This window comes from Amblyomma maculatum, chromosome 3 (assembly GCF_055883805.1).
Source record: "Amblyomma maculatum isolate TAMU_Amacu chromosome 3, ASM5588380v1, whole genome shotgun sequence".
Taxonomy (NCBI): Eukaryota; Metazoa; Arthropoda; class Arachnida; order Ixodida; family Ixodidae; genus Amblyomma; species Amblyomma maculatum.
The window spans coordinates 41,303,427-41,329,960 of record NC_139346.1 but is presented as its reverse complement, the minus strand read 5'-3'; the positions used below and the strand labels follow the sequence as shown (position 1 = coordinate 41,329,960).

The window sequence follows — 26,534 nt, the reverse complement described above, 5'->3', positions numbered from 1 at the left end:
GAGAGAGAGAGAGAGAGAGAGAGAGAGAGAGAGAGAGAGAGAGAGAGAGAATATCTGGCAAGAAGCGTCCATTGGCCAAGAGAACGATGTCGCGGTCACAGCTACTCGATCCAGGCTCTTCCGTGCGGCGAAGGTTCCGCCGGGCTCCCCCGGAAGGAAGTAGCGCAGGATATTGAGCTCGTTTCGGGCTGGACACGGTCGGCAACAGACCGTGGGGCAGCGAGCCGGGGAAGCCTACATAAGGTGACCTCTATTTTGCTCGCTCAACGCTCACTTATTCCGGCACTTCCGTTCTCTCTCCCCCTTTGCGTATATCGGCTTTTAGTAATACCTTTACATTCTTTCACTCAAACAATGCTCTCACACGAGAAATTCAGCTGTCCGCTATCGCTCTACATCTCTTCTCACCCCTTTCCATTGGCGCAGCCACTCACTACTGCTGCGAGCGAGCAGCAGCAGAAATCAAATACTGCTCTCGTGCACGAAAACAAGAGAAAACACTGCACTGCGAAGTTTTCATCTATGCCCATGTATATTTAAAGGATTATAACAATCATATTTACATGGCATACCGACTACGTTGTTTTAAATTGCCCTTAATTAAGAACTAAGGTTTATGGTATGTAACGTCCCAAATGTGTTCACGCTGTCAAAAAAGGCTAATGGAGGAGTCCGGAGAGTTCGGCTACCTCGGGTTAGGACGTCGAAAAATAGAAGTGTACCTTTTATTACGCCTGCAGTGAAATGCTGCCACTAAGTCTGCATAAAACCCGGTTCCCGAACACGTGATCAAGCGCACAAACCACAGCGTCATCACGATAGGGCACACACCATCCGTGCAAATAACATTAATAAATTACCGCTCCACCGCTAATACTCTTCTTTGCACGAAACCGGTTGCATTAAGGCTGTGCGAAGGCTTGCATTAAATGAAAATTTCCATCTACCTGCCTGCCTGCCTGTCATAATCTAAATAGAGAACACTACACTTAGTTCCAGTGAACAAGCTTTGAATCTGTAGCCTATTAATATGTGAGTGTTGTGAATAAATCGGGTTTCAGTTCAAAGTTTGCCGCTATTGCTTGCCACAAAATTCCTCTCCCCCCTCCCCCTTGATTTTAGCATGTTTACCTCCAGTGAACTTTTATTCTGTGCAATGCCTTACGTGTTACCATGTATTTCTTTTTTATTCTTCGGCTAAAAACTTTTTTTACTCGAAAGCGTATTTCCTCAAAGCAGTTCTGATGTTTTTGCTAATCAGGGCTCCGTGATGGATTTCATTTTTTATCGAACGATGTACTGGCGTAATGACTGTTGTTGCAATATGTTTGCACCAACAGCCATTACATAGCGCTACCTATTTAAAAATTATTATCACCTTAACGTTTCTAGTGAATGCAGAAAGAAATTTGCCAAGTTAATCCTCGTCTGTGTGAAATGGAATATTACAATAAATGGAATAGCAGTACCACTGAAGTACCACAGTAGTACTTCGATTTTTATTTCACAAGTACTAAATAATTTAGGCATGTGTTCTTTTTATTTTCGCACTTTTCAATCACATATGGGTTTCTGCGCTAGAAGTTAAACTGTTTTGACACAAACTCCGTGGGATTTTGAGCCAACGTCCTATTTCACCTCTTGTTATGCTACGGATAATGACCTAAATCAGTGTCCTTCGGGGCCAGTCACGGGTCCTCGGGCGAAATAGCGAAAGTAGAAATCGCAGCTTTCGGCTCAGTACAATATAGTTCTAACTTAGCTGCGGAAATGACTGCTTGCTCTACTTCCGCCATAAGCATAAATGAACTTTCAAGAATGCAGAAATATATCACTTCAACGGGTGCGCACCCTTACGTTTCCCCGCAGTCAAGGTCTAGTAACTGAGAGAGTGAACGGCGGAAACGTTGAACGTATTCGTCACTGTTGTGTTTTTTTATTTCTGTGAACAAAGGTAAAAGACTGCTTTCTTGTTTCCTAGGCTTTTTAGCGGGTAACAAGCAAGTCAGCGTAATAGACAGTTAGTTTCCTTTGGATCGTGTCGTTTGTTATCAGCCTGTGGCAGTCAGCGCCGCCGTTTTATTCTCCTTTCTAGTCACGATAGGCCGCGGGTGTGGCTGAGTTTACGCTTTCAACCCTTTATTCCCTGCCTGACCTCGAAAGAAATGTGTCAGGCATGCGACCGAGCAATCCTCCGCAGCGATTAAGAAAATAGGACGCTCTCTCCGACCCCGGAAACTGCTTCACCGGAAGTTCGTATTTGTAATTGAGCGCAGCAGACCTTCAGCGCCAATCGTATGAGGTAAATATGAGGTACTGTGCCGTAACGGTTGCTAGATATACCTGATCCGCCAATATTGCAAAGTTCAGAGTAGCGGTGCGGAAATGTTGTATCTACGCGTACAGCTCTGCTCACTTAAATGCGATTTCTACGCCCGGGCGGGAGAACTGCAATTTCTGTATTAGTGACGCCATCTTTGATGCTCTCTTCAAATACAGATCCGTAGCATATCGATATTTAATCATATCTTGTGGACTTAAATAGTACGTTGATATTCTCGTTGGAGTGTGGAAATTAATAAAAATAGCGGAGCAGCAATTGCCAATAAAAGTGACACATTGGTTTGTTTTGGTAACTGTTGCGCTAATGCGGCAGATGGTCTGCTTCCAGGAACACGTTTAATATTTGAGACTTTCCTTCCATGCAAGCATTCTTCACACATAGTCGTATATTAATGGACGGATGCACAAAATGCTAAAGCGGCTTTCGGCGTTGGGAACTGAAACGCGCCCCCATATCAATTTTTAGCAAATGAAAACGACTCAATTCCTAGCCATCCCGAATTCATGCTTACTACCCGTACACAGGTCTAAGTAGAGTAATCATTGGCTGTACAGGACGCCATTAAGGCACGTCATAGCGTATTTAAATGCCGCTTTTGCCTCGAAAAATATTTTGACTGGAACTCGCTTTCCGGTACCAGCCGGAAACTACACAGAAACAATTTCTCAGCAACGTCGGGACTATAGTTTGTGTACGACTGTGTACGTATTTGGTTTTGTGCGTGTTTACAGTATTTGTTTATGCTTGTTTTTTTAGTGCGGCCTTGCAGGTGACTGACGCTTTATACTGTTTATATCGTGTATGCTCACTTCTACTATGGCCTTTGCAACGAGGGCTTCCTGAGCTTTGCCATATTGCTCGCTGGGCTGTTGTGTTTTCAAGAAGTCAGCACAATTAAAGCAGCGGAGGAACCGGTGCCTAACAGCTAACAGCCCAGACTGGGGTGTTTCGTCATCCTCTTCGCCTGGGGCAAAGGTCTATTTTAGAAACCACAAGAGGCGTATGTATGCATTCTGTGCAGGTGCGTTCTATACAAACGCTGACATAAAGTACATGATAAAACGCAAGTAGTAAATTAGTTCGACGTTCTTGGTTTTAAATCTAACGCAAGATATAATGCGAAATTGGAGCTTTCGATCATCAGATGTGAGCCGAAGTTTTAGATTTCTTACAAGGCAGTTTGGTTCAAATATCGAATCCAAAATTGCGCATTTACAACGTCGTTGAGTTTGCTTTCCCGCATTGGATATTTATATCTTCACTTAGCTAAGCATGGTAACTTCAGCAAAATAATGTTAACTTTCTCCAACACAAGGCAATGGACAGAATACATCGAAGTTCAGGATTAATAATTCCATTGAACACAATTTTACAAGCCTGCAATGCAGCCTAGCCAAAAGAGTGAGCTTTTAAATGTGACAGATGACGTCTGGCAATTAGAAACATTCTGCCGATTAAAAAAAAGTTAAAACAGCGCTCAGCTGTGCCGTTGACGGCGTTGACTGTTTAAATATAGTATTATCGCATAAAATAAAAATAATACACCTGATAAGAGAAATTCAGTTCACTATTCATTTTATTGTTAGCTTCCCTCGCCTAACGTAACCGTCGCCTTGCTGTTACACGAACCTGTGCCGACCTCACGGGTGTTTTATGCAATTTTGGAGCGTCAGCCGCATCTCATAAAGTTTAACGTAGCTCTCCTTGGTAATCGAGAGTCATTGAGTCAGTGAACTCCACATAACATTCTCAAGAATGTGGTCTTGTGTTCGGCACATGCATGACGGTATGAGCTAATCTGCTTCCGATTCTCGCATAAAAGCTCTTCTGCGGTTTTAGCTTGAAGCAATCAGTCAGTGAAACCTAAAACGGCGCCCCGCCGCGGTGGCCTAGCGGTTAAGGCGCTCGACTACTGTGCCCAAGGAAGCGGGATCGAATCCTGGCCTCGGCGGCTGCGTTGCGGGGCAGGCGAAACGGCGTGGCGTCCGTGTGCTGTGCGATGTCAGTGCGCGTTAAAGACCCCCGATGTTCGAAATTCCTGGATTCTTGCACTAAGGTGTCGCTCATAGCCTGAGTTGCTTTGGTACGTTAAACGCCACCAACCAAACCTAAAACGGATAAACAGAAGCTGGAAGCAGCTTTACTCTGATCGCACTCTTCTCGAGCTAGTCCCACGTCTTACATGACTAGCCACGCATTTCATTTCCAATATCTATTCTCATCCCAGAGGCAGCCTCACTGGTTTACTCGAAGCAATTGACAGAATCCTCTAGATAGCAAGCTCGCTGCTCTAGTGGTACATTAATACGTCGCAAGTAGACTGGGAATACAATAACACTCGCAAGGGCACCACGCTCTCAAATACATTATACAAAATAGGTGCACCCTAGTTACTGTCTGTACGCACGCTCGACATACGCAATGGCAACAGTGTGAGCAGAAATACTACCCCAGACATTGCATTAACTAAAGGCGTTCGACAGACTGACTCAACACCCACGGGAGTCAACCTCGGCAGCGATCATTACATCCTAGCCGTACCCAAGTTTACGGCGGCAGTTCCACCTTAAACCTGTTGCAGACTTGGACAAATACCGCCAAATCCGAGGCCACTACTCGACCGAATAAATTCAGAACTACAAAGACTGGGCTTTTAATCTCCAATGGGACGTAGCTCTTAGTGAAACATTGGCCCGGTATTATATATTTTCGACCCACATGTTGCAGGCCTATAAGAATTTGGAGCAACGATGGCTCGGACAAAAGCACAGTTGCGCATATTCAAAATAAAAATGGCGCAAATACGCTACAGCTTGTCACAGAAAACGCTGTTGATTTTTCTTCGCAACAATAGAGTGACCGCCAAATCCGGATTGAACTATTCCATTGCAGAGGCGGCGGCATGGGCTGCACTGGGGCAGCTTCGCACTACATTGGCCCTAGGTTTATTCGGAATTACTAACACATCGCTCCGAAATTTAGACGCCAAATCAGTGACTGCTCTAACGAGGTACATGAACCACTATTGGGAGCAGGGCACGCTGCCTCTGGAATGGCAGGTAAGCTAACTTCCATCCCCAAGCCTAACAAGCATTTAGACCTTAAGAACATACGACCCATCTCTCTCCTCTCATGCGCCAGAAAAGACACAGAGTTTGGGGTGATAAATCACCTAAATCGCTGCATAAAGAAAAAAACTACTCCCCCCCCACACCCCCCACCCAACCATGCTAGACTTTAGTGCGGGACTCTCGACTTAGGACGTGTAGTTGCAGCTCAAGAGATGTTCTCAAGCCTCTCGTCGCTCCTATTACCGGAGCTGTCCTTGCAATGGCCTTGACGAAGGCTTTTGACAACGTTGCTCACACCTCCATTGTACAATCACTAAGCGACCTAAATGTCGTCTCTCGAGCACACGAGTATGTTGCTGCTTTAACAGCAAGTAAAAACCTAACCATTCACCACAGGAAGCAAAACGAATGCCCCAGGGAGCAGTTTTGACCCAGTTTCTTTTCAACATTATTCTCATGCCGTTAGCGCGGAATCTTGCCATAATTCATGCGGTCGATAACTCCTTGTACGCGACTGACATCACCATATGGGTGTGCACCGGTAATCATGGTGAAATCGAACCCAAGTTATAGCTCGCCGCTGCCATTGGTACTGCGATTGCCAAAAGCATTTGTCTAAATCATAACTCCTAGCCATGGGTCTCAAAGAACGTAAACCCCCCTGACATTCACCTCGCACTAGATGATAACCCTATCTACAGGGTAAATAAAATCAAAATTCATGGTTTCAATATTTCAGAGAACGGCTGCAACACTGAAACCATAAAATCAATCCTCACTATTATTATCAATACCGCTTCACTCTTTAAACGTATCTCCAATCGTCATCGTGGCTTGACGGAAGCAGACATACGTCGCCCTTTTCAGGCATTGTGCCTGTGCAGAATCATTTACTCCATCCATTACCTCTACCTCACACCCACAGAGACCGTGCAATTGAACTCATCCGCACAGCTAAAAACCTGCTGTCCTTCCCCCTAAAATAACTCTCACTGTAAACTTCTTCAGCTAGGGTTGCAAACGTTGAAGTGTTATTCATAGACCAATACCACAGGCTTTTGCATACCTAAACTGGCCAAAAAACTGCTGTGTAGACAAGGATAAATATCCTCTACCCCACCACAGCCACGGGAGCTCCTCACATTGTTGTCAGTAATAATCGCTACATCCTGCCACTTAACAAAAACACCCAAACGAATCACGATCGACAAAGAAAGAAAGCTAAGCCAAGGCTCTGCACAAGAATTATCCTACTCATACTCAAGCAGTTTGCATATACGCAGTCGAATATTTAGAGCAGGGTCGTTTCATATGCTACGAGTGCAGCGAAAATATTCGATGGAGCCGGTGATGCCGCAGTGCGATTTTCGCACGGTGCTTTCGCAAGCAGCGAACCGCCACGCGAATTCGGTCAGAAGCCTCCGATGCGCGGGCGTCAGTTGTTCCGGTTTCCCTTCCCCTGGTATGCAGCGCTGGGCATGCGGCACACGCTTTCCCAGGCTAGAGTGGCGATAGGAAAGAGAGACACAGAGAGTACGGCGGCGAAAGCCTGCGCTAAAACCTTGGGGCGCACGCTTCACGCAGACGATAGACAGAACTTTGGACCTAGAGAGAAGGCAATGGTAGAGGAGCGGCTTTGGCTTGTAGAGGCTGCGCGCCGCAATCTTTTCCTCCATGCGCGGAGCCGAGCACTGCAGTGACGTCACGTCATGCTTATTTCTAATTGGTCGATCGCTGCGACTGCATTTGTGGTGTCCAAGTTTTGGCGGCGATTGCGTCACGGTATGGCTTTGCCACGCGAATTTTGACTTCCGGTCGGTTCTGTGGTTTGGTTTCGGCAGGCATTGCTTGCAGGCGTGCGGTTTTGACCTTTCTTTCCTTGATATGTGCGCTCAATTTGCTGCAAATTTGGTGTTGTGCTCGGCTTCAAACTATGGCAACTCAACTGGAATACGATACAAGATGTTCCGAGTGCCGTCTAGTTGTTAACAGCGGAAACAGTTGGCCGATGCGATCCGCCGGCTGACCGTAGACGGCGAGCTGCATGTGCAACACGAGGCTTTATTTCGAGTATTTTGTCAATGCAAGCGTTGCATAGCCCCGTGAAAGCTAGAAAATTTTACAAAGTAGGTTGTTTGCTCTCGTTAAGAAGCACGGAGTTCTCGCTGACGGCAGCAGCATGAAGTCGTTTCGGGTATTCAAAAGGTTTTTCAAATTGTATTGTTTGTCCTCCATCAGTGCAGCTTGGTATGATGTTATAAGTACTGAAAATATTTCTCTCAGACATATCTACTACATGCAGTGTCTAGAATCAAGGCCAATACTTAACAACCAGCTTTCCATTGTTGGTCTCATTGCCTGAGTAGGCCAGCTTGTCAACGTGAGCAGTTGTAAGATTTATTCATTGTTCGGTAAGCAGTTATATGCTTATTTATCTCCAGATAAAGAAACATGCTTTCGCTAGCGGAGCAATCAGCATGAGCGCGCAGAAATTACGGAGAAATGCAAGCAAGATGGATAAAGCTTCCTGCATTGTGCAGACCTACTACATGGTGTAGTGGTGTTTATTCTTGTCATGTGTAGGAATAGAGACAGTTACAGACGGGTGAAAAGATTAACAGTATTATCTTTGCTCTGAGTCATATGAAAATCTTCACTTCAGGACAGCACTAATATTGCCCAGCTATTTTTCATTTTTCTTTTGTTGTATGGCACATAGAAAAGCCCACAGCTGAAATACCTGGTATAAAACCAAATTTTGCTGTTACACAAGCCAGTTTAATAATGTCCTAGGCGCTTCTAAACGTGCATGCGAAAATAAAATGAATGTCTATATAGGCTACTTGTGACGCGATGCAAGGTGCTGCATGCATGAAATATATGTGTAATTTTCATTCCGAGGTTCCCTGAGGGGCCTTCAGAAGTAAAACGAGGCGCTGGTGGCCAGTGGCTATCAAAAGAAGAGCACAATTCTGCAAGGTAGGCAGAGGCTGGCCTTGCTAGCAGCTTTTGTATCAGTCTTGACAGGCAAGATATCTGTGCTCTGTACAACGCATTTTCTTCGAGCTTGTTATTGATAGCCAACAGGTCTATTGAAGATCATTTATATAGCCTGTACTATGCATTTTGTCACAATTTACTATTTCTCACTCGCAGCCTTGCTTGGAGGTTTTAATCGCAGGCTGTAAAAACGCGTCACAAAATGTTTGCTGGAGAAAGTAATTTAAGGTGTAATTACAGTAAGAAAAAGGTTTCCCATTTCAAAAAATCTTTGTTCTTTTGCGGCTGTATAATAAAGTCTAATCATTTTTACTTTTGGGTATTTCCTCGGGCCTGACTGTTTCTCTTGGTGCCCGTAGCAAAGCTGTGCTAAGCGTTAAGACCTTGCTTTCAACTGATGTTTCCATTATGAAGAAGCACAAGACAAGTTGACTTTATGCCCGTCTGTACATATTTGACTCCTTTACTTTGAACTTATTGCATATAGTTCAAAAGTTATACATTCCCACATTTCAGTATCTATGCAATAACAGCGTATGTGCCTACTGTAAACATATAATTGTACACAATCTCGTTTTTCTGTTCAACCAGTCCCCAAGCACAAAGTACACAATAGCAAAATAGTTACATGCTCTTCCCAGCTTTGATTGGCAGAAATAATGCTTTCACATTCTGAATCTTCTAGAGGCTTCAAGAGATGGCATCAAAACAAAGCTTTTGTTTTAGTACTTCTGTTTTTCGACTGACATAATATGCAGCAATCACTATGGGGAAATCAATCATGGGAATTTCGAACATGGCGAACTTCCACAGTTGTATATGAATGACGTAAGATATTCGACACTATGCTTGGTTAATTTAGTTTATGAGTAGTATTTTCTCGCATGCACTGCAGCCTCGGCAAATGGATAGGTCTCTCTGAATGCTTCAATAGCTAGGTCACTAGCCGATCCAGGCCCTCAATATGCCCTATAAAGGGTTTTGGCCATATAGTCTTGACTGCATATATGTTGGAGAATGATGCATCCGGAATGAATACAGAAGTTCTAAAAATGCAACTCATACGTCATGTAGTTGACTTTTCGTAATACAAATCAAGTAAAAACCGAATGCTTCAGAAAGATTTTTGTTCATTTCATGATCCTTCTAATGTTTTCATTGGTTAAAAGTATTATGGTAACCATGTTACAGTTCATTGGCATTCTACCTACTACTAGTTTTAGAAACAAAAATACCCCAGCACGTATGTGAACAAAATCAGTGGAGATGTCAAGAACATGTAGGCTAAAATAGTGAAATTTGTGCACATTTCTAAGGTTTTGAAGCACTGGTAAATAAATCTAGATCTTCTGCAGGAATAACGCAGCAGACGGTTAGAATCGCATGTCACAATTTTAGCTTAGAACTAAAACGCGGTGTACCGGCTGTACTTGCAGGCAACAGCAGGACTCCGAAAGACAAGAAACTCTAGCTGCTCTGACTCTCTCGGGCAGTGCAGCATAACCTGAGAAAGCTTTGTGAAGGCTGCAAAAAAGTGCGCAATGTCCTCCTGGGATTTTATGCTTTCAGCTCTCTGCCGTGGCAGCTACCACTTTCGCGGCAGTTCGCTCCTACGTATCGTTAGACAGCGGCTGCCGGCAGTCTAATTAACCGGCTTCTGCTAGCGAAATACCTGTAAAAATGTTTACTCTAGTATATTTTAGAGATATATATAGCGAATGCGTGACAACATTATCAAGATAAGAACTTTGGCCGAATTGATAATGCATGCTTAACTTCAGCGTGAACACAAGACAGGTTGTAATTGTTGCTTTGCAACAATTTTTCGCCCCTTTTGTTCAAATACGAAGCGTTACATAGGATCATAACGTTTGTTCAGAGTATTATGACCTTTCATACGTTTTCTTTCGCTCTTATATGACACGTGAAGAACCGAATTTAAGCTTGTCGATGCTAAGTTTCAAGTACAGCGTAGCAGGTGTGCGCCTCACCGATAAACCCCTAAGTCGGAATACCCAGCGCGCGTTGTTCCTCGTTCAGATGGGGCACCGCCTATGCCAATCGGACCGAAGCTCATTGCACGCCGTCTGCGGATCGACCGACTGACTTCCCAGCCGCAGACCGTTCAAAATTGTTGCGACGCGCGGCGGGAATCGCTGCATATGAAACGAGTCATAGACGGATTCAAAAACCGAATAGTCAGTGCCTCCATCCCAAATTTAACAGACTCATTGGCGGCGTAGCAGGCACCGATTGCCCTATCAATTGCTCATTCCTCGGCTGAGTATATATTTTTTTCAGTTTTGAAAACAGCAATTGGTAATTATATCAAATGCAAAATCCTCTATCCCCGCTGCAAACATTCTAGAGTTATCACAATCACCTAATTTCCTTATCAAGATTCTATGGGTCCCTGGATACAGCGAACACCCAGGCTGCTCACAACCAAGCCCGAGCCTTCGTCCTCTGAGCAGAGAGCGGTGTGCCAACGTTTCGTAGTGGCAAGGATCGACTTCTCAGCTACCCCGACCTCACCCTATTTTACAGAAATTCCCGCTTACTGTACCCCGCCACACATTAACATCTTCCGAAAAGCGACCATGTTTTGTTGGACAGACCTCAAAAGCCACAGTCACTGCCTCTTTCCTTCTTTCCATTATAACTGATGGTGAAACCTCTCCTCACTGACACTTGTGTCCTAGCACTAAAACTGACTTTAGTCACATCTTATTGAACTGTCTTAACAAACCCAAGCCCCCGTGGCAAGAATCAAAACATCAGGAGCAATGGGAGGCTGCTCGTCGCAGCTCGCAGCTGGAATTACAGCTTCGGACAGTGGGTTTGGCCACAAGGGTCGCTCAAACACAAACTTGCCCGGCCATCGAGAGCGGCCCGAGGGACCACTGTCGTTATGCTTCGTCTCCCCTTCTTTTCCGTCACTTGATTCTCGCAGGAGTCAATAAAGTTGTTGCCTACCTACCTACTTAAGGGTGAGATATTGGACTCTAAGAGATGGCAAGCGCAGCAGTGGGCGTCACTAAGTTCGTAAACAGGTTAGGTGCGACCTTTTGTGCGGATTACGGTGGTGCTGATAATGATAACGATGATGGTGATAGGAAATGACCTGGTATCATGTAGCCTGCGAAAGAACTCAGAGGAGCCGCTTGGACCGGTCATACCTTTTCAAGTGCTGACGGTGGTTCTTTCTCCTCCGAAGTTTGTTATTGCAGTACCCCTAAAATCTATGAAGGGCCCTGTTTAAAGACAATACAGCGTTTCGCTCATAGCGAGACCTTGTCTCAAGTTCAAAGCGAAGATTGTGCATTAGTTTTTAGCGAGAATGTCGTGTCAGTTGAGCATACTTCATTTATTGGTATCTTCTAGGGACATGTCCTTCCGTGTTTTAAAAGGCATGGAGGCGTTAATGGGCCCTATAGTGTGTACTAACAAATCAGAGTATTTCAACTTGTAGCAAATGTAAAAAACTTAGGAAAAGTTGCAGTCAGCTCTCCACTCCTCGTAGTAGATCGAAGCCATAACACAAAGAAATAAAGCACAATCGCCGAGCTCCATTAAGGAGTTATTTGCGTCACGTACTTCGTGCAATATTAAGCCATGGTCCTTGACCTTTTGCAAAATACTGAAAGTGTCACCTTCGTTGCCGGTGCAGCGGGCTTTCGCCCTTTAGCGAGATAATTTAAGCATTCTGGCCTCTAGAATTTAGCTCTTGCGGTGACTATATTACTATAATAAGACCTGCTTCGAGGAAACTTGATGAATTCAGGCAATCCAGAGAAACGAACGCGGAAAAATAAATAAAAGCCCCTCAGGTCTTCGGTGATAGATCGTAAGGTATGCAACGCGAGCCATAATGCTAATGTACGTACATATACACCCGCTCGTTACAAATGCGCATATTGCTAATCGCTTTCCTTGCGAGTAGACTCCTGAATCTTTCCGGGGCGGTTGATTGCACGAAAGAGTGCAAAAATACCAACTCTCAAAACACAGGGAAAAGAAAATAAGTGCAGCGGCTTGATGACTCATGACTACTTGTCACTTTCTTTTTGCTAACTCCACTACACTAAAATTTAAAAACCGTGAGAGTCAACAACACTTCACCTTCATCCACTCTGGCTGGTAGCATCGACTTTGATGGTACCTGGTTGTGCAAAACTTCGTTTCAAGACTTAACGAAAGCTGCGACAAATAATGACAGAACTGTTGCTGTCACTAACACAGCTCTCTAATTTTCCCCAAAATCACTACAACAGGTAGCGTTGCCTGTTCAGCATAGGGGGTATTGAAGTGACGGCGCGAGCATCATTTCGTGATGCAAAGCGCAGCTTGAGCAGTGCGAGCTTGAATGTTCTATGATGAGGCGATTAAATATGCTTTCAACCTTTCTCCACCACAAAATGGCGGCCACTGCGACGCATAGTGCGTACTCCCTACAGCGGGATCATATTTTGTTAAACCCTTTAGCCGCACGGTACAAGCCACGAACCCGAACCGGTTGCATTAACCAGGGAGTGTGTACCGCGGCGGCAAAATAAGTCGGGGCACGCGGCAGGTGGTAAAGGTTAAAAATGCATCGCCGCGCCGTCTGACGTTGCCGGTCTGGTGTCGATCCATAGCAGTGCACACGCCCGTCCTTTTATTTTCGAAGCCTTGTCTTTTGGAGGATTTGCAGCGTACGAGCTCATATGCAGCGCTTTGCGCCAGTGATCGGTTTCTTCATTCACAATGCCGCGCGATCAGTTTTGCGGAACCACCGAGTGAGCCTAGTGGTCAAGCGAGCAGCCTGCGCTGCTCGCTTGACACTCATAAAAAAGATAACACAGCTTACGTGCCATGGTGACAATCTGGCGCGGCGTGAAAAATTTCTTCCGTTCTTTGCATTCAGTTATCACCAGTCATGAGCTGCGCTTATTTACTGAAATATTTTTAGTTCGCTAATCTTCGCCGTTATCTCCGGCTGCTTTCTCTGTCCATGGTGTTCAGCTCTTACTCAATTACTGCTCTTCTACGTGCCACGTGCTACGTGCTACGGCTATGTGCCGAAAGCGATTAAGTAAACAGGTTCGAAAACAAGCCGAGAATATTTGCACCTACCGGCAGTCTGTCTTCTCAAGGAGAAGCGCTCAGTGCACGCTTCGCCCTCGCTCTGCCCCCGCCGAACTGCACGCGTGGCGGAGCGAATGAATAAAGAGTACAACCTCTGAGTGCGCATGTGCCCAGCTATGTCTCGACGTCAGACGTGTAACGTAAGGCGGTGCTCTGGTACTGTTTCATCTGATCTTGGCCATCTGGTGCGTGCCCCGATTTATATTGCTGCCGGCTGTACAAAACAAAATTCCGAATACGAGTGCGTGCATGAAATAAGCTTGTTCCGACTGCATGGACCTTTATTATTTGTGTTTTTGTCCCCTACAGCATTACATACTCTGTATGAGAATACTAACTCACTGTCATTGCTTTATTTCTACCGTATCTCAACCCTTATAGTCACGATCTTGGTCTCCCTCCTCATCAATTTCAACCGATTTGGTATTGGCTGCTTTGAATGTGTAGCTTTTAGATTTTCAAATGCACCAAAATTAATCCACCGCAGCTGCATGGATCACAAAAGTTGAGTAACAAAATGTACCGCTCCTTCACCTGCTTGGTTTCGCAAACACCACATTATATTTATACATTGGAAAAGCAAAATAACTGGCATTAATTTCCTTGCATGCACAAAAAGCATTGACTCGTGCAAGGCATTTGATAGGCGTCGGTTATTAAAGTATACGTGGTTAACCGTTTTTGTTTAAAAACTGGGCTTTCGCACAAAAGTGCGAATCTGATTTTGGTCAACCGGTGCCCAATGTCAAGAGGGTTCCTGGTAAAGTAATTCCTCGTTCCCATGTCCAGAAATAAAGGGAGTTGCCGCAAAAATTTCGAATGTCAATTTACAAACAGGCTAGTTGTAAAATCGGCCTAATATTTGCATTGGAATTATTTACAGCGCCTGTGACGTAACATAATGCGCTAGAAAAATATAAAGAAGTGTTGGCTGAAAACACGGGGGACGAACAGAACACGACAAAGCAATCAAAAAAAGTCTCCTGGTGAAAACCTTTTTTTTTATTACAGATTAATTATAGCTTTTCTTTCCTTACAGCATAGATGTATATTGAGGTTTTCTTAGTGCTAGTGCTGGTGAGTCTATTGAGGAAGAAGAAATAATTTCCACTGCTTTCGATTCCTTGTATCCAATCGAATATTTGTGCTAGTATTAATAATTATGTTGGAACAATTAGCTTCACGAAAGCGAGGAATGCATTTGTACGGAAAAGGCAATAGCATTTAAAAGAATGTAGCTGTGTTAGAGATCATATTCTTTTACTTGAAAAGCTAAAATAAGGAGATGCGGCTAGAGGTAAGCCCGACCTTGTATATTACCCTAAATCGTTTAAAATAATTGACAATTTATCCAGAGCATAAATGAAATCCTTATCTAATTTGCTGACGTGGGATGCCGCCAAGAATTCGGAAGTTCAATCGAAGGCGGTCAGCACTAGCCTGCTAACATAGCACACACAACTCAACTGAGTGGACAAAAGATGATTTTTTTTTATTATGAGCACTGCGGATTAAAACTCTCTGTAAGTTCAGTGTTTACTGACCTGCTCCCATTTCGTAGAGCCCTTGCAGTTGCTTCCAATTCAAGTTTCTTTTATATATGCACCCTAAGGGTTATGAATTAAAAAATGTAAAAATGAATTAACATAAAAGTCAGTTTCCGGACAATAATTGCTCCAGTCAGGCTAAGCGATACTAGATTTTTTTTTAAGAGCGAACCAACGACCTATTTTGCTTCCCTAAAGGTTGACCATCCATGGTCTATATAATCTTCCTCACCTTCGAGTTGAGCAAACTCCTTTGCGGACAATGTTTTCAAGCATCCTTCGACCTAAAAGGCAGATTAGTATATCTGTGTCATAATCTCCGAGGCAGGCATGTTTCGTGATCAGTAAAAAACGAACATTTATGTAACAACGCTTAAACAAAGGACCTTGTCTCATCATCCTCGTGAAAATAGTTGTATTATCAAATCACATTGCGTAATAGATTAACAATTGAGAACCTCTAGTCATACAGTTAGGAGCAGAAACCAACAAGACCGCATAAGAGCCAAATAAATGCGACTGTAGGGGTGAACAATTGCCTCTTCATCGGTTGAGTAATAGTACACTTACTTGCAAAAAAGTGTATTATTGAATCTTTCAAAATCATCTTTAAACAAGATTCAAAGGACAAATCACGGTTGCATAGTAAAATAACCAAATAGGAACGCAAACTAGATATAAAAAAAGACGATAAACAAGTACAACAAAAAAAAAAACATTTTTTTATTGCTGTCTTCAAACATCTTCAGGCTTTTTATGCAGAGATTAACGCTCGTTTTTAGATTTTATGAGTTTTTCGGAGGCTGTCCATACACGTGGAGGGCCCAAAAGCCGTCAAATACTAAAATCCAGTCCCTACAACCGAAGCAAGGGAACAGCCTGGAGAACAAATCAGCGAAGTAGAAATAACGGGAAATACCGGCCATGACAACATGTGCGTTAGGAACTCAAAAACAATATTGTGAGTCAGGAAAACATTGTATATATCTAGACACCAAATATTGTGAGTCAAGAAAATGTCAGTCAAGAATTAAGCATTGTATTGTGATACTTTCTATCCTAAGACGTAGAGAATTGTTAACCGAATAATTATGCTCATTTCTAAAACAATGCCGCTGAGCAGACCATCCTCTCAGCTGTTAATATTATTGGAGTACACTCCAACAACCTTAGTTTTTTTTTTGTTTTTTTTTTTTTTTAATTTCCTTTCTGCAACGCAAGATTTTTTTTTCAATCTTTTATATTTTACGCCCTTTGTTCTATAGGTGGTGGGAGCTGAACAACAGTAGTTTTATTTTTTTTTATTTGTCTACACAAACTTTACTCGAAATACTCTTAAATATAATGCTCTCCTCTCCTAAAGATAATTCACCTCGCACTGAGATATATGAAGAACTAAGATTTAATCGGAACAATAACTGGATAGATTCGTCTTCGGCGTTATTGCCATTCAGTTGATTGCATTGTATACTTTTTTGCTGCGCATAACCTTTTTTCGGTAAAACAATTTTTGCTACCAAAATATTATCTTCAGCCTTAAAGAAACCAAACATTTGGGACGCAAGAGGAAAGTTTCGAGAGCGTTGTACAATCTACACTGCAGAAATACGAAAGCCTTGGCGTTGCTGCTGCATCGCGTTTGCTCTCGTTATCCGTATGAAATAAATACGCCACCATTAATGATTTCTACTATTATTATTATAATTTTCTCTAACTGCAGAGCAATTGTCATCGCTACTGTGTTCTTGACTATAGAGACGGAGAATTTAGATGTGTTGCGCACTATTCCTGGCGTGGGAATCTCATAGGCGTGGGAATGGTGGGGATTGCTGGGTTTTAGCGGGCTTGCAATATGCAGCCCAATGATTTGAGGCACAAACTGTTTGCTACAATCCGCCAGAAGATTTCCCGCAATAAAAAAAAAAAAAAAAAAAAGTCCCTTGCGTGGCGTAGTTGGTTAAAGTGCTCGGCTCAGAGATCCGAAGGGTGCAGCGGTTCGATTCTCGGTGGGGGCATAATTTTTATTTTTCTTATTAATGGCAGCTAGAGTGGACACTTTTGTTCACACGGATGCCATTCGTGAGCTGTTAAATAATTTTACATTACTAATTTTTATGACTTAAACAAATAAATGCCTTCAAAATGGAAAAACGTTTTCGAACTTTTACAAACCTTTACCTGATGTCATATTTCCCCGACTTGATCATGCCTTCAAAGTTAAACGCCCAAAGTGTCATTTATCATCTTATGCTAACTCATTCTTCCTCGCACTATCATTGAATGGAATAACATGCCATCGCACAATGCCACAGGAACTGACATAAAGAAACGCCAAGAGCTACTTCGCTGTTACTGAAATGTGTAGAATATTTTGCTGTTTTTTTTGCTTTGTCTCTATTGATGTCATACCTAAAATTTATTTAATATTTCTTGTTGTAATTGTTGTTGATATTTGCAACGTGTTTATTACAATTGCATCATCCCCCCTCCGCCCCTCTCCAAGTAATACCCTCCTCTTGAGGGCCTTTAGCGGTAAGCTGAAAAAATAAATAAATATAATTACTGGAAAGGCAGGTCATTAAAATATAAGACGTTATTATAATGCACAATTTCTCGACATAATAATTACGAACGAGGTGCAAACCGAATTTAATGAGACATGTTACTTCCTGAATCACTGGCCTCACAAAATCGATCATTATAGCGTTACCGTATATGTAAAATTTGTTGAATGAAATAAACTTCTTCCAGATGTAAAATGCACTCAGCGGAAGTGGCAAGCACATTGTACAGGTTGTTCTTAATAAGATTCTGTGGTTTGAACGAAGAATCATACGAAGGCTTAGTCACAAAACTCTTTCAATTAGTTCGTTTGTTGGCAGGCGTATCCTTACCACAATAAAGGTTTGTATCATAAACTAAGAAATTAGGTAGAATTGAAACTGTCGTTTGCATTCACTGCAGTTAGCATGCATGTTTATACCAAAATATGTTGTAATGATATTCGAAAAGTAGTCCATGCTGTGCAATTTTAGAAACAGGGCTGCAACTTCCTAAATCTGCATCAAAATATTCAGCCCGATCTGCGTACCAGCCGGCAGAAATGGCGGCAGAAGTATCCTTCTTCGTCTGAGGCAGATATTACACATGACGCTCCTCTTCCCAGAAATTATGTATTTAAGGCAACATGATAGCTTACCTCTCTTGACCAGCCGACTTCAGGTTTTATGCTGGTGAGCGTAGCGAGGCCCGCTAGCCAGAACGAAAGCGATATCATTGTCATCTATACTGCATGTTATTGTCCGAGGGATCTCCGCACGCAGAAGCTGCGTTGTTAGAGTGAAGGAGTAAGCCCAGTGCCACTGCCTCAAATGCGCAGTTTGTCGACCTAGACAAAAATTTTGGGCGTGCCCAACTCCGGATAGAGGCACCTCAGTAAGTTTTGTAGAACATCAAGTAGTCAATCAATGTATCTGCCTCTAATCCTTCAAAATGAACGGGTATACTAGGGTATATAAAAAAAATGTTAACTAAAAAAATACTGACTTTAGATATCTCCTTCCACTTTCACTCCCACCTTTCTCCCTTACCTTTCACAGGGAGTGTTACATATGATGCGCCATTCCTTTTCTGTCAACCAATTAATTATTTGTATCAAAAATGCCCTCACAGCTTAATCTCCCGCTGGCCGCATGGTGTTTTCACAAAATGATTTTCACCCATTTTTTTCAAGCTATCCAAATATTGATTTTCAACAGTATTTATACAAACATACATAGTGTACATAGTGTCCTTCAATCTTATGCCTTGATATCAGCACACTTCATGTCTCAGCGTTACCGCGTTTTCTTTGCTATATGTGTCTATGTAAGAGCTATTTGCGCTATCAGTCAGCTATAACACTACCACTGTTTAGGCATCACGAAGATATATGTTCATTTGATGCAACTTGGATGAACTGCCAGGTGCTTTAGTGCCGAGTTGAAAAATTGGTGTCATATGCTTATGCATATGACACCTTATGGTGTCTTATGCATGACTAAGCGCTCACTTCCTAAAGAAAATGCTTGAGATAATGCAATTTTTCTTATGCCACCTTCATTAGGCCATCGTAAAGTATTGCCCACAATGCTTCCTCCAGTCAAGGATAGCGTTGCCGAAAGAATGGGAAATCATAAGTCAAGTGTTATTCATAATGAAGCAAATTCAATTATTATGCGGGGAGTTAACACGAAATGAAAGATCGGAGGTAAGTGGACCTATCAGCCACCGCAGGCGTCCTGCACAATACCTACTTTATCCTTCACTTCATTTTGCAGGCGCTATGCTGGGAGAAAGGCCACGTTCTAAACCACTTTATATTAACACACACGAAAATAAACAAATGAAGGGGAAAGTTGTTTCTTGGTATTGGAAAATCCCTGAAGGAAAATGGTCAACGCAGAGGCGTTTTAAGCACTAACTTCGGCTATTAGGAGAAATAACATTTACAGAGACAACTTTATTAGGTTGGGCAGATGAAGGTTTCTGACGTTCGTAACTTTGAAAGCGATAGGCTGAATTTTGGATTCATTTACAGCGAGATCTAAGCCACCATCGGTTATCCTCTCTTCGCTATACATGTCCTGCCCATGCCCATTTCTTTTGGATTCCAAGGGAAGGAAAGCGTAGCAGGGGGCGGCAGAAAGTTAGGTGGGCGGATGAGATTAAGAAGTTCGCAGGGGTCAAGTGGATGCAGCTAGCCCAGGACCGGGTTAATTGGAGAAATATGGGAGAGGCCTTCGTCCTGCAGTGGGCATAGTTAGGCTGATGAATGAATGAATGAATGAATGAATGAATGAATGAATGAATGAATGAATGAATGAATGAATGAATGAATGAATGAAAATGAGATCTACTCTTTGGTCTAAAATATAGTTAAGCCCTAGGCAACAAAAGTGTATTTTACTCCTTTTTCAGTGCCCTTGGCTCTCTAAACTAAACTATTGATAGTGCAAAACATATCTGTGTTATACCGCAAATAGGAGAAAGATATTGCAGCCTAGGGCCTTCGAGGATCACCATTGTCATACGCTAACGCATATTGAGGATACTTCTCACAGCTGCTACAAGCCTTGCGAAAATAGTTTGTTGAATTGGGGTACAAATGAACTTTCGGCCTAAAAAAAAAAGATTACTTCATTGTTTTTATTTGTTTCTTATACAATATTATTATTTATTACAATAGCAAATATCTAATTATTTGCTTGTAAATAAATGCTTTTTTCTTGTAGTAGGTAGGAGCCGTACAAATTGGGGGCCGTGCATTCTTTCAGCGATATCGGGAATGCTAATTTCTAAAAACTACTTGAAATAAAATTGATTTCTAGGTTTAATTAGGACGATCGCATAAGATGTTTAGCCCAAACCCAAATGAAATGAATGAAAGCATGCTTAAAGCTGCATTACCGGGAGGCAAAACATTTAGACTTAAGAAACATATACGTACATTTCGCGCTAATGACGCGAAGCATAAAGCGGCTCGCGATGAAAAGCGAAGTTAAAACTGACAACTTTGACGGCATAAACATGACGGTAAATATTGCCCATCAGAGTTATGAGCACCCACAGAATATTTATTTCAAACAGCTTTATGAAAACACATGGCAGTGTTCAATATATAAGATGGAAACAAAATAATTTTATTATTGGTTCTCTGAGTTTCAATCTTGTATCTAGCTACTAATTGGCTCATGAACCCACATGAAAACTTGCGCTGAAGACACTTTTTCACAATCTGCCAGCTTTTTCAAATTCTTCTCGTTGCACAACGTCTGCTGCTGCTGGGGATGACGCGGCCAGCGGGAGACGAAAATAAACAAGAGGTACGCATTGAGCCGGGGAGACAAGATGTCTGTCAGCGATTGCGAATTCATACTTCAACGCTGCGCGTATCATGAAAACAAGCATATTGCTTCACACACTTAGAACATGTTTGCTTATTACGAGGCAGCACTCAGCTTGCATGATGCCATGATGCTGTCTCACCGATGTTGCACAACGAGAAACATGCACTGCTCCAGGTTTGCGCAAAGTTTTATACGTAAATATCCAAAATGAGCAGAGGCAATTCCCCGCCTTTCAGAAGGTCGCGCCGAGAGTGTAGCAAGGCTATATTTTCCTGCTGAGTGCATTGCTCTCGCATTCTCACAATCCCCACTTGAAGGTCGGCGCGATGCACGTTTCTCATGATCAGCCTGTTAAGTGAAGGAACTCAGTGCACGGCGTGCTGGAAGAGAGCTTTAAGCGGGAGGCCAACGGCTGGTAGCGAACATCATATAGGAAAAGCAATTGGGACATTTCTTTCTGATTTATTAAATATTATTTTCACGCACACATACAGCTCTACAGAAGGTACTGAATAACTCAGTAATGAAGGCTATGCCCGGGCGCTACAGTCCACAGAAATGTCAAGTAGCTTCCGATATTACTAAATATATACGTATAATCAGAAAGTGGGCAAATAAACAGTTATATTCATTCGTTTTTCCCAAATGAAGGTTCCGCGAAGCTTTTTTGCTAGCTCTGCTCTTCTGTTTTTGATAATTTTGTGGTGGTGTTGAGCGGGAAGTTGGCTTAATAAAACGATTCACTTGCAGTCTTCATTCCTCCTGGAAACATAATGCTGTTGGGCAGCCTGCTGACACTGTACGTCATTATATTTCAATTCGGCCCTTTTCCTTTGCCTGAGCGAGCGTAAAGTTAGGATATCTCCAAGCTCTTTCGACGTTTTTGAAGTTCGCGATTTTGGTAACGGATATTTTTCCTGGAAACTATATGATGTAGCAATGATGATCTGAGTCTGAGCTAGTTGATTTATATCAGAAGAAAGCAAAAGCCGAATGAGAAACACCGCAAAGAAGGAGCAGCGACGCGAGGCCGACAAACACTTCTCATTGATCTAAGGTGTAAGGAAGAAAAGTTTTCCTGACTTGTAAATTACGGCTCTTTACAGAAGTGCCGGTACAACTAAAAGCTCACGAATCGCGGGGCACTAATTTATCCTGCATGTTTCGCTTTTGATGTTGTTTATGAACAGTGAGGTATGAAGATTGTTTTTTGCAGCAGGAAGACGTCCTTTCAGAGGGCAGCGCGAACAAAGATTAAAGTTTGATCCAATTCACTGCAGCGCATAGAACTTATACGAAAATTGGACAAGAAATGCTTCCTCGGAATTACATATAAAGGATATTGCTTACATTACATATTCAGCACTCGAATTCGCTTATTTCTTTCTATGAAGAGACAAGTTGGTTGCTTGCCGTTGAATTAAACACTTTCCTTTTGTAGCCTTTGTCTCCAAAAATAATGAAGCGAACCAGTAAAATAAACGGAGGGCCTGATGCCATTCATGAATTATTTCAGGTGCACAGAAAACAAAAAAACCCAACCGGCAAAATCACCTAATAGCGCCGCTAACGTCCGCGGAGGTGGCTTTTGTGAATTTTGATCACGGTAATCGTGAGGTGATGAGAGGACGCGTTTTTAACACCCAAGCTTTAAAAAGACTTGGAAGTAAAGCATTGGAGGCTTGGAAGCGGACCCGCCAATTCACGTACAGAACGCCCGTTTTTCTGCACACATAAGTTTCTTTCATTCTTACCTCGTGTGATAAACCACCGCTGTTTCTTTTCTTTTTTTTTTTTTGGGGGGGGGGGATGTGTCGCGTGTGCACGACGCTGCGTCGCTGAATGTTATAATGGCAAGGGCTTTGCTATAGAACACGAGCATATAAAAACATTTTTATTGTAGTCGATTGCAGTTGCTCCGTTAAAGAAGAATATGCCCAGCTACAAATGCCAAGTTATCTTGGAAGGCTCAAAGAGACAAGCTAAGGCATCATTCAATTCCTTTTGGCCCACTGCAAATGAAAGGGTCTACTTGCCTATTACGTAATCGTATTCCTTGTGGATGCCGGGCGGTTGGATGTCAAAGTACTCCGGCTGTTGCTCTGGCTTGAGTCGCGTGAACAAAAGTGTCACGGCAAGGAGTTCCGCTCTGCTCAGCATCGTCTTTTACGTCTGGAAGCGTGCGCTGAGCAAGTCCGAAAAAAAAAATAACCACGCTGTAACCGATCTGACCACCACCAAGCTGCCGTGTGGTTCCGATATCTTCGAATGTGCGCGTCTTGGACCTAAAGTTTTCCAGTATTCACATAGACCACAGCCAGACGAACACTTCTGCGAACCTTCAGGTCACGACTACTCTTCCTTAGTCAAGGGCGGCTCCAATCCACGAAGTTCAGTCCTTGGAAAATGAAAAGGGGAGAGTGGAGATGGTTGGCCTAGAAGCGTCCACTGACCGATAGACCGTCGTCGCGGTCACAATTTCTGAATAGAGGTTCTTCCGCACGGCGAGCCTCTCGCTCAGCTCCGAAGGCGGTAGCGCGGGGTATTGAGCTTGTTTCGGGCCGGACGCGGTCGGCAGCAGACCACGGCGCAGCGAGCCGTGGCAGCCTATATTATGTGACCTCTCCCTTTTCCCCGCTCAACACTAACTTATGCCGGCACTGCCCTTCTCTCTCCCCTCTACTGCGCTCATCGGCTTGTAGTAACAACGTAACCTCCTCTCACTGAATTGAAGCCCTCTCGCTTTCACTTTTCCATATTCTCCTCTCTATCTCTTTCTCTCTCACTCTAGGACTCCTACGTGCCGGCGTCTACCACGTGCACCTACCAACGTGGAGGATCGTTATTTATTATTGTACTGAGAAATATGCCTACCTGCAGTACATTAATATCTACTGCCGTCCTTCGCTCGGGATCTCTTCTTAGCCCATTCCTGAAGAGCAGCCCGCCTGCTCCGCTGCGAAGCAGCAGCATCAGAAGTGAAATACAGCAGTTGCTGGTGCAAAGCGGAATGAGAGGATCAGAAGGCGGAAATTTGAACTACTGTGCATAATAGGTCATGTATGTATAGAATGCAATACTAATAGCATTTCTCCTGATTACCGAGTACTCTCGTTTGAATCCACGTTAATTATGTACCGTGTAGTTTTTACTTTAGGGCGTTTAATGTTCCGACACGAATCACACTGTCGGGGACGCCGTAGCGGATACACAAACTACGCATATTTATAAATGAAGATAGTAAACTAGTCTTCCTTGAACACAAAATGTTCTTTTTACCATTTCACAACAAAATAGTCCACTTGAAAGATCCTCCCCCCCCCCCCCCCCCCCATCTTCCTACATTGCATAACGTATAAAGACAAAGTATAGTTAAGATTTCCAAAGCACAGGCTTTGAATACTTTGCCTTTATTATGTGAAACTTGGAAAGAGTTTATCCTGATTTTCAAGTTCTTCTTGAGTGCTAGCCCCTTCTTTATCCCTATTTTGTGCTAGTTCATCTCTTTTGAATGTTATTTTGAGCTATTAGTTATCCTTTAAATGCTTTTTTTTTTTTTTTAGATTCCTCGGTCTCGCATTGGTCGCTGCAGTGTTAATTCACTCTTTGGCGTTTTGAGATTTTTTTTTTTGCCATGGGGGCGTGATAAATTAAGTTTCACATCCGACCATGTATTGACCTTATGGCTATCGGTGCAAATATTGTCTGCGATTTGTACTGTGCATTAAAGTAACGATTTTTTTCACTTCGCAGTCAATGCAGCAAACAAGTCACCTGGATAAATAAACAGCTTAACAGATCAATGGAATAAAGTGATGAGAAGTACCACGGAAGTACTGCAATATTACGTCGATCTACATCTCATCAATGAGACATGCATAAAGATATCGTTAACTTTTATTCGAAATTTTTTGTACACTTTCAAATTGCTTCCCAAGGAGTGAAACGATCCTTTTTTATTTTATAGAACCAGGAGAGAGATGATTTAAAACTGTACCTTTTGCGGCCAGCCACCGGTCCGTAGGCAAAATAAAGAAAGTAGAGATGACAGTCCTTGCGACAACGTGATATATTTCATACTTAATAATATAATTGCTTTGTTGAGCTCCAAGCGGAGGTTTTTATGAAGCAACAATAAATGCAGCAGTACTGCCGGTGGCTCCGTTTCGATGGAGGCGAAACGAAGTGGCTTCCGTGTGGCTGTGCGATGTCAGTGCGACGTCAGTGCAAGATTCTCGGGTGGTCGAAATTATTCCGGAGCCCTCCCCTACGGCAGCCCTTTCTCTGTTTCCGCTTTCTCTCCAACCTTCCTCTCTTCCCTTACGGCGCGGTCATGAGTCCACAATATGTGTGCCCCGCCGGGGTGGTGCAGTGGTAAGACGCCCGACTACTGTGCCGGAGTACCCGGGTTCGAATCCGACCTCGGCGGCTGCGTTTCGATGGAGGCGAAACGAAGAGGCGTCCGTGTGCTGTGCGATGTCAGCGCACGTTGAAGATCCCTAGGTGGTCGAAATTACTCCGTAGCCCTCCACTACGGCTCCTCTTTCTCTCTTTCCACTTTCACTCCCACCTTACTCCCTTCCCTTACGGCGCGGTTGCGGTGTCCACAGAAAACAAGTGAGACAGTTACCGCGCCTTTCCCTTCTTATAAATAAAAAAAAAGTATGTGTGATGGTTCAGGTGTCCGCAGAATAAGTGACAGATACTGCGCCTTTCCTTTCCTGATGTGAGCCAATAATTAATTCACTCTAACGTGTTCACCCCCTTGTGTTCTCGCTGTAAATGTCTAGAAAACTAGATTATGCAAGGTGGAGAGGCTCAGTTGAACCTACTCAAGGTCAGAAGGATGTTGGGGGTTGTATTTTTTGTTCGTTATTATTTTAATCAAAAATATACTTCTTATTGTCTTTAGACAACAGTAAAAGGCCCATCTCGTTACCTAGGCTTTTGAGGGCAGAAAGTGAGTAATTCCCTGCTTGTTTCCAATGCAGCGTCGTTTGTCATCGGAGTTTGGCTGACGGCCGTAACTGCTAAACTCTAATCTCTGTTCACAATCCCTGCACGCGCGTGCAGTAAAAAGCTCAAGCACTTTATGCAAGATTCCATCTGGAAAGAAACGTGTCAGGTCACTGGCCAACCGATGCTCCTGAGCGATTACAAATATAGGGCCTTTTCGCGAACGCAGGAAGCGGCCCAGATATCGTGTGCGTCGTTTTCTGCAGCGGTCCGCGGTTTGATTTCATATGCTTATCACAGACGCCCTTTCAGAACCTCTCCCGGCTTACGTCACGAATGACGTTTCGGAGGAGCAGCGACAGGGGCGACTGCTTTTTGGTGGGCAAAATATTCCGCTGCTGGTGGCATGGTGCGGAGGAGTTGGTCTCGTCTGAAGAGCACTCGTTCGGCGAGCTGACGCAGGCCTACAGAGCCTCGCGTCAGCTCTACCCCCCCCCCCCCCCCCCCCCCCCCACTCCCTAGACAATAAACACGCAACACTATGGCGCAGACTGCAAACACACACTCTTCATTCACCCCTTACCCTTTATCACTACCATCC

At 43.4% G+C, this 26,534-nt stretch overlaps 1 protein-coding gene across 1 annotated transcript in view; it reads right to left on the bottom strand.

The window, feature by feature from the left end:
* LOC146194637 (glucose dehydrogenase [FAD, quinone]-like) overlaps positions 1-23,137 on the bottom strand; it is a 141,261-nt gene extending 118,124 nt beyond the window's left edge. Inside the window, exon 1 of the mRNA XM_084596603.1 lies at positions 23,014-23,137. Within this exon, the coding sequence (XP_084452729.1) occupies positions 23,014-23,137 (124 nt within the window). The remainder of the gene's footprint in view (positions 1-23,013) is intronic.
* Positions 23,138-26,534: the final 3,397 nt, after the last annotated feature.